General features: G+C 33.8%; 1 protein-coding gene across 1 annotated transcript; it reads left to right on the forward strand.

Moving 5' to 3' along the window:
- Positions 1–742: 742 nt before the first annotated feature.
- On the forward strand, positions 743–2,757 carry LOC129250028 (nuclear pore complex protein Nup160 homolog). Its single transcript, XM_054889676.1, has 5 exons — positions 743–795; positions 1,709–1,809; positions 1,940–2,195; positions 2,257–2,420; positions 2,480–2,757. The coding sequence occupies exons 3-5, from the start codon at positions 2,189–2,191 to the stop codon at positions 2,678–2,680; spliced, it is 372 nt and encodes a 123-aa protein (XP_054745651.1). The 5' UTR covers positions 743–795; positions 1,709–1,809; positions 1,940–2,188; the 3' UTR covers positions 2,681–2,757.
- The last annotated feature ends 6,731 nt before the right edge of the window (positions 2,758–9,488 follow it).

Genomic DNA, 9,488 nt, shown 5'->3' on the forward strand with positions numbered 1-9,488 from the left:
TATCTTAAAAAAAACCGCATCAAAATCCGTTGCGTAGTTTTAAAGATTTAAGCGTATAAGGGGACATAGGGACAGAAAAAGCGACTTTGTTTTATAATATGTAGTGATAAAGCAATGAACTGGAATATTTATTTATTTATTATTATTAAAGTCAAACATACAACCATACGTTATTTTTACAATGATTGACCTTAAGAATAGTTTACATAAAAGGATTAACAGTAAAATCAAAATTAAAATTACAGCTAGTGGTAAAGAAGTATAAGTTGGAGAAAGTATTAAAAAAGGAAAGTATGGTAAAAATAATAGTAGTAGGAGTAGGGATTAAGTGGAAGAGATTTAAATAATATGGAACGATTTGAGTACATTAAGCAATTTTCGCAAGGTAGCGAAGCAATTTATTTTTGAAACACGAGCGTTCTTTTAAACGTTTAATTTTGAAAGGTAAGGTATTCTATAGACGGACGGAGAATACGAAGTATTGACGTTCAATCATCAAACAACTGTATTTCATCGGGACTAAGTTTAACGAACGGTGGGACTTTGAAAACATAAGTCGATCTTTGCGGTATCTGGGTTCCTGAGTGTTTATGATCTTCAGGAGTAAAACTAAACATTTAAGCCTAAGCAAGTCGTAAAAAGATACGGAAGCAATTTTTTTCGCAAAAACTGAAATATGGTCATAACGTTTTTTACAGTAAACGTACCTTGCAATGTTGTTATACAAAACATTAAGCTTACTACGACATACACTATCACAAGGAGTATATAACTCACAACCATACAGTAACGTTGGTAAGAAATACGTTTTAGGTAGCAGTCGAATGTTTACTGGAGTAAAATGTTGAGTTGTCCATAAAATTCGAAACTTTGCCAATGGCAGTAAAGATGTGTTTGCTCCATGTCAAAGTTCTATTAACCCATAAATTTTTGACAATGTCCACATATTTCATCACAGCGTCATTTAGTTTGACTTCTGTATAGCCATCGAGCTTGATATATTTTTTTTATCTAACGATACATTGGGACTTATTAGGATTAAGAATTAATCCGTTGTCAGAAGCCCACTTGCTTGTGAGGCTCAAGTCAGAATTCATATTACTTATGCAAATATCAATGCAGCTAATGGGAAAACTAACATATAATTGAACGTCATCAGCATATACATGGACATCACTATAATTAATCACACTGAACAAATCGTTAATGTACAAGACAAATAAAAGAGGGCCAAGGATAGAGCCTTGAGGTACACCACTGGTTACAGGTAGAAAGTTTGATATGGTATTATCACCACATACTGCTTGTAATCGGTCACTGAGATACGTTTCTATAAGAGTTAAAGCCGATGTTGAGAAGCTAAATAAGTTTTTAAGCTTCAAGATTAAGAAAAAAATCACGGTACGAACAGTATTTAGTGTCATAGGTCAATTGGAAGGCAAATGTCATGGAAATTAAATCGTGCTTAGAAAAACCTGGCACAAAAAGCTGGTCAAATAGGACAATTTTAGCGGTATCGTTAACAAAAAATATATATCTGGCAAAGAGCTACTAGTTTGCGTGAAATGTGTAGGCATAGAGCCGTTAGCGGGTAACAAATCCAATATTGTAAGCAATCGTGCACCGTTCTTCTCGACTACACTCTGAACCTCTTTAATTGCACTTATTATCAATGTAATAATCGTAACTTATTATCTGTGCTCATTAGTTTCATCCAAGGTGGATTTATTAAGGGTGACAGCAATCACCCACCTGAATTTTTCGTCGTAGATATGGTTCACGTCAAGAGGATATGCTTTGTTTGCATTGGTATGTATACATTCATACATTTGTTTACATTTGTGTTTACTGAGCTATTGGTGCAAATGGAACATTTATTCACGTATGCCAATTTATTGACTCGCGGTTGTCCTTTTATTTAATTCATTTAAAATTTTAGGACAATTTATTGTGGCTCTTTCATTACTAGACCGTGGTGAATCATATAAAGCACTGGTTCGACACGCTGCTTATCGAAAAGACGTACAAAAGTCCACAAGGATTGGCAATAATATTATCTGGTTGTGGTTTATATGCTGCTGCATAGAAGCTGCTTACTGGCTTCGCATTATTTCCTCTTCTCATATGGGTACGCCGCATTACCAAGGAAAGCGCCAATGAAGCATGAGCGTGGTCACAAGAAAATGAAATGGCTAGTGAGATAAGTAGTTTCTATACAAACATTTTCTTTGATATATGTTTTTTTCTATAATTTAGATTTGCCTCATCGCAATAAAGCAACCAATATCGCCCGGTCACTGTTACAAAAACTCATTTATGATTATGAGTTACAAAATTCTACTAGCGTACGTAAATTCATTGCAGACATGCTGCTAAGTCTCAACGCTTTTATACCGCAATGGCTATATAATGATCACAAGGTATGAAATTTGCATTAAAAACGTTTGACATAATTTATTAAAAACATGTATACCAACAGTTGGTGAATTGTCCAGAGCTATTGTATTTGCTCGTCAAACATAATCCATTAATTGAAGCTGCCGAATTACCACATGCACTGTTGGAAGCTAGAAGCGAATATTTCAGTTTTAACCATACAATTGCGATTATAAACCAAGAAATTTTGTCTGCCAAGAAATACATTAGATTTTTTGTTGCATGGATTGAAATTGAATGCTAATTTAGATATCGAGTATAAGCATTTGTTTTTTATATCATAGGAACTCACAGATTTAGAGGACGTCATACAAACCTATATCGATACCGCACAGCGCACAGCAGAGGGTAAAATTCAAATGGATTAAATAAAATTAATTTAAGTTTAAATTAAAATAAATAATTTATTTTTCAATTCATTTTTCAAAGTTCAAGAACTTATGTTCTAATTGCAGGCTATAAACATCAATAAAGATGAATTATATTAAATGAATCCAGAAGCTTGTTACAAATTTGTTATCCAGAATTTTTAAGCGTGCAGTTTTAGATGTAAATATTTAAAATACCGCAAAAGTAGATAATTTTTTTCATATTCACAAGAACATACAATCCACACATAAGCTACATACTAAATCTTCAATGAACTGTGGGAAATGTGGCGACTTTTATTTTGTGACTATTTCCAGTGTACGTTTCACAAGCAAATCACTCTGAAAACAAACAACTGATTTGCTGATGCTGATGCTTGGACCAAAGGCAACAAAAATACTCAAATGATGATAGAAACAAGATTGCGCCCGTCAGAGCGTACGTGACGTCACGTTTGCTGAGTTGTGCAGTATTGCCAACCATTTGCTTTCGCAATAAATTGAATGCTTTTTTATACCGAAAATGCGAAAATTTTGAGGTTTCGTGTTTTTTTTCTTTTTGCGTTTAATTTAAAGCTACCAAAACTTTAAGTTAAAAAACAAACTATATTATTAAACAAAAAAAAAAGTTTAAAAAAGGTCACTCTGAGAAGATTTAAGTGGCAATGAAAATTTTTTTACTCTTATAAAATTTGATAATTTGAAAGTGCAAATTTAATTTTTGGCTCCATTTAAGGTTATGCAAAATTATTAAATGCCCTTCTCTCAACTCTTCTTCAGATTGAAAACCTTTTTACACATTTTAAAAAGCCTTTGAATTTATTGAATGCGAATTAAAACCATAGAGGAGTAATCGTTTCTTCCGGTCATCAATCCTTAGTGAGACATAGGACATTAAGAGTTATATTCATTGTAAAAATAAACAAGAAAATACCAGAAAATACTAAGGAAACCATACTGACATTTTTACAAAAGGAGTACCTTATCTAGTTACATAACTTCAAATATAGCAAAAAAGTCGTTCCCTTAACAAAAGAGTCTCGCTTAACAAAAAAGCCTCATAAATTAAATTGTACATAAGCATGACACATTTATTTAAAAAAAACGCACATTTTAAAGACAATTTGTCACGCATACAAAGATCTTTAAGTGATTCAATAAAAATTTGTTGGGCTTTTTCTTTGAATGGGCATTTTAATGCGTTTTTATATCCAAAGCTAGGCAACACTGCAGTAGCGAGAGAGAGATTTGACTGCCGAAAGCAGAAGAACACCAACAACACCTGCAATCGCGGGCAATGCCACCAGATGTTAAAAAAAAGTAAAGCTTAATAAAACTGAGTGAATTATTTAAATAATTATTAAAAAATGTATATTTTACAAAATTATAAACATGATATTTTAATTAGAACAGCTAGAAAAATGTCATGAAGAAAGAACTAAAACTCCGAGACAAAAAATAATAAAAATAACAAAAAAAAATGCTAAATCAAGTTACGAAAATGGTAATCTGGCCATACTGGAGCTAAAATCACGTAACTAGTTGTCAAATTCGCTGAGCGCAAGGTAACGGGACCACGATAGGCGCCATCTCATTATTCTTTCCATCATGGGTTTTACTTATATGTGCTTGCTGTCACCTGTAATAAATTCGCCTTGTATTCGTATGTTTACATTTGCTTGCTGATTTTGACGTGATGCTTGCACCAAACGCAACAACAAATACATGTAGGGTTTTACTAATATGTGTTTGCTGTCACCTGTAATAAATTCGCGTTGGTGACAGCAAACACATATAAGTAAAACCCTGCATGTATTTGTTGTTGCGTTTGGTGCAAGCATCACGTCAAAATCAGCAAGCAAATGTAAACATACAAATGTAAACATACCAATACATACAAACAAAGCATATCATTTTGACGTAAGCCATACCTACGGCGAAAAATTCAGCTGGGTGAATGCTGTCACCTTATTAAATCCACCTTGGCTCTCACCTTTAATAAATTCGCCTTGGTCTCATCATGTCAACTGATAAGTGAGTGCGTTTACATTGGCGAGAGTGAGAACCTTAGCAATTCATTAAAATTATCAACAGTACAGTGTTACCAGATGCAAGCAAATTAAAATTATAATATGGACACAAATAAAGTATTGCAGTTCAGTACTTTTGATGGGGATGGTTATTGAACATCCTTACTACACACACACATATGACGTTTTAATTTTTGGGGTAATGGTTTTAACGCGACAGGAGTTATACGCAATAATGCTGTGGATAGCGTAGCTGGATTTGGACCGAAAGCCTCTCACGCAATAAAAAGTTCAATGCAAAAATTTTACAAATTTACAAAAACCCTTCTAGTCGACGCTCGCGTAAAATCTAGTTTTATATGTTAACTAGCTTTAACCCGCGACCCCGCTCGCGGAGGAGTGGTTTTGAGGGATTTAGGATATGTATATAAAAGAATTACAAACAATAATTTCATAGAAAATAATTTTTTATTAATAACCATAATATTACAGTACCCGGCATCCGTTGCTATGCCTCGTTGAATAAAATCGAAACAACCAATCAGAAAAATATCAAGCACAATTATTTTTATTAATTTTCTATCTCAAACCGTTTTTGCACTTTGTATTTGGGTCATAGTTGAACAGCTTATGCCGATTATGAAGTCTAGAAGTTGCTATAAATAGTGGGAAATAGGAAGAACTAAGATTTCTTAGACTAAATTTAAGCAAATATTCGATTATTAGTGACGAATGAGAGTGGTGGCGCGGGCTGGGGGCTGTGGTAAGGAAGTTCCATCATAAAAACATGCCTATAACCTTCATTGGGTGAAAATATGAATGTATAAAAATTTTTACGTCATTTGGTGTTGTCGTTTCGTAGTGATTCGCGGACAACGTACAGACATTCACCTTTATAGTATAGATAATTTCCAAGATGTTTCTTCATTCTTAACTAAAGCAAAAAATACTGCAGATTTACAAACAACCTTCCAGTGAATATCTGTACATGCGAAATTCGTTCTTATTTGGGGTAACACCAACTTTCCGCTAAGTTATACAAATTTAACAACAAATTAGTCAAAACCTATAATGCTGAAAACAGTGAACACCGTACGCAGTCCCTTGCCGCAGTTCCTTACCGCAGTTCCTTACCGCAGCCCCTAACGAGCACAAAAACTCATCCCCTGAGAACAACTGCGTTCTTTTAATTAAATATTTACACAATACATCGGTTTGTATGTGTATGTGTTTGGTTATATCTACACAATGTTACCATTGATATTTTTGCTCACATACTTTTTCACACATCCGCGTTATCAGTTACAATTTTTCATTGTTTAATAAACTGAAGCCAAAAACCAACAAATGCAAATAGTTCATTTATCTATAATTAACATTATTCAACCGTATTTTTAAGTTATTTTAACAAAAATTATAATTTTTCTAAGTTTATTTTGTAAATGATTTAGAAATGTACTGCTTGGCAACACTGTGTAGTAAAAGAGCAATCTGCTAACAGGGTATTACGGGAATTTTTAAATTTAGTAAAATAAAATCTACGATACTACGATACGGAAGGAAGGAATTTTTCATTTATGCTGAAAACAGTAAACACCGTAAACGCAATCCTCTGTCAGCTGTTTCGATCAAACTAATGAGAACCCCATGTAATTGAAAAATTCCTTCCTGCCGTATCGTAGTACCGTAGATTTTATTTCACGATTTTTAAAAAATCCCGTAATCCCCTTTCAGCTGATTGCTCTCTCACCACACAGTGTTGCCAAGCAGTACATTTCTAAATCATTTACAAAATAAACTTAGAAAAATTATAATTTTTGTTAAAATAACTTAAAAATACTGTTGAATAATGTTAATTATAGATAAATGAACTATTTGCATTTGTTGGTTTTTGGCTTGGGTTTATTAAACAATGAAAAATTGTAACCGATAACGCGGATGTGTGAAAAAGTGTGTGAGCAGGAATATCAATGGCAACATTGTGTAGATACAACCAAACAGATACACACACAAACCGATGTATTGTGTAAATATGTAATTAAAAGAACGCAGTTGTTCTCGGGGGTGAGTTTTTGTATACGGTAAGGGACTGCGTACGGTGTTCACTGCTTTCAGCATCACATGGGGTTCTTATTAGTTTGATCGGAACAGCTGACAGGGGATTGTCTTTACGGCGTTCACTGTTTTCAACATAAGCGTCCGGAGGGTGCGCCTTTTTTCAAAGCCTGTTGCACTATACCAAATATTTACAACTATGTAACATACCCACACTTTTCAAACACGTTTTTATGTGTATCATATAAATTAACAACTGTAGCATACTTATATTTTATAATTTATTAATGTATTTATTTTTATATGGCAGTACTTTCAAATTGTTAAGATTTAATTTAAAGTTTTCTTATATGGCAATGCCCTAAAATTGTAATCACCACTAGATGTCTTTTTCAAACTGTAAATTTGAATTTTACAATGCCCTAAAATTGTAAAGACTACTAGATGTCTTTTTCAAACTCTAAATTTGAATTTTCTAATAGGATTGATTTTGCCTATAAAAAGCATGCGCGCTTTTGGAAAGAACACATTCCGTTTGGTAATCGGCGTTTTCCGGCGTGTATATTACAATTAAAAATACGAGAGACATATTTTACGAAAAAGAAACACAACGTTATAAGTTTTAAATAATAAAAGAAATACAACGTTACACAACTTATATTGCTTTTCTAAATTACAAAACTGCTGACGTGCCAGCAAGTGGAGGGACCTACGGTTTTGAGCCGACACGAAACGCCAGATAGTTTTATGAGGAGCTTTTTCATGGCAGAAATTCAGTCGGAGGCTTGCCCCTCCCCCCCCTTACGTCCTTTCTTTTTAAAGCGTGTCACATTATACTAAGGATTTACAACTATGCAACATACCCACACTTTTCAAACTCGTTTTATTTATGTATACCATAAAATAACAATTTATATAGCTTTTCTGAATTGCAAACTACTGGCGTCCGAGGAAGTGGAAGGACCTACGGTTTTGAGCCGACTCCGAATGCCAGATATTGTTATGAGGAGCTTTTTCGTGGCAGAAATATACTCGGAGGTTTGCCACTGCCTCGAGGGGCGACCGCTAATGGAAAACACTTGCTATCCTTTTTGCGTTTCATGCACGGAGATTCGAACCCATGCACACCTGAATGGTAGTCACTCACCAACGCATAGTACATATATTACGTTTGATACATATGTTTATATGTTTTATTTAAAGCTATAGCGCGGCAGGCGAAAATTTGGAATAAAACGCGCGACGTTTTTTCCAACTCTTTACTATATTATTAATATCTTAATATTAATAATAAAAAATTGTTTTTAAGTAAAACTCCTTTGCACGCTTCAGAAAAATAACCTACATTTGTCCAACACCAACATTTTTCTAATAGCGGTCGCCCCTCGGCAGGCAATGGCAAACCTCCGAGTGTATTTCTGCCATGAAAAAGCTCCTCATAAAAATATCTGCCGTTCGGAGTCGGCTTAAAACTGTAGGTCCCTCCATTTGTGGAACAACATCAAGACGCACACCACAAATAGGAGGAGAAGCTCGGCCAAACACCCAAAAAGGGTGTGCGCGCCAATTATATATATTAATTATATATATATATATTGTCCAACCCCGGCTCCGCTTCAGACAATATTTTTACGGGAAGTTGATGTTTAGATTTTTCTCAAAAATGATATTCATATTGTATTTACATGTATGTATATAAAATCAATATATATATTTACAGGTTGTAAATCCCTATCTATTCATTGTAACAGAAAATATTATATGGAAACTTTGTTCCCATGTGTCATTTATGCTCATGATGCTTTATTATTATTTGCATTGAATTTTTTTCTTTGGGTCTGGCAGCACATATATGAGGCATACTTTTTGGTTATTGTTGATTCAGCTGGCACTTCAGTAGTTTTGCATTTTATAAATGTAATTTAAATTGTTAATTTATAGTATATATAAATAGAAGGTATTTGAAACGTGTGTGTATGGTACATAGTTGTAATAATGATTAAAATAAACGTGATAAGTGCACTTATATCAAAATTTGGTGAAGATAAAATACAAATTTTACAAACAAATAGCTTAAAAAACTTGTATTAATTAAATAGTATTGGTGCCAGTTTTAGCAAAATAGACAGTAAACCAAGATTTCCTGTGAGTTTCATTGGAAAATCCTTAATATTCCTCACGAAAAAAACAGAATGGGACATCTTATGGAGTCGTAGCCTTTTGCTGGTTCAAAAGTTCTAAATATACAGTTTAAGGCGTTCATGGAAAAATTGATCAAAATAAGTGATGGTGGTACCAATCGATGCGTATTGGCCCTAGCACGATTAATTTGAAGGAGCAAAATTATTTTTTTCCCTGTTCAAAAGCTCTTAACAAAAATAAGTTTTATATTGTTGCTAAATCAATCACTAAATACACGAAAGTTCACTTTCTCTTTAAAAAAGGTAATATACTTGAACTATATTTTCATCAACATAGCGTCCGCCGTAGTCGGATGCGATAGTGCAGGCAATAGCAAACCTCTGAGTGCATTTCTGTCACGAAAATCCTCATGAAAAACCATTTCCCGTTCGGAATCGGGTTAAAGCTGTAGGTGGTT

Source organism: Anastrepha obliqua, chromosome 6 (genome assembly GCF_027943255.1).
Source record: "Anastrepha obliqua isolate idAnaObli1 chromosome 6, idAnaObli1_1.0, whole genome shotgun sequence".
NCBI lineage: Eukaryota > Metazoa > Arthropoda > Insecta > Diptera > Tephritidae > Anastrepha > Anastrepha obliqua.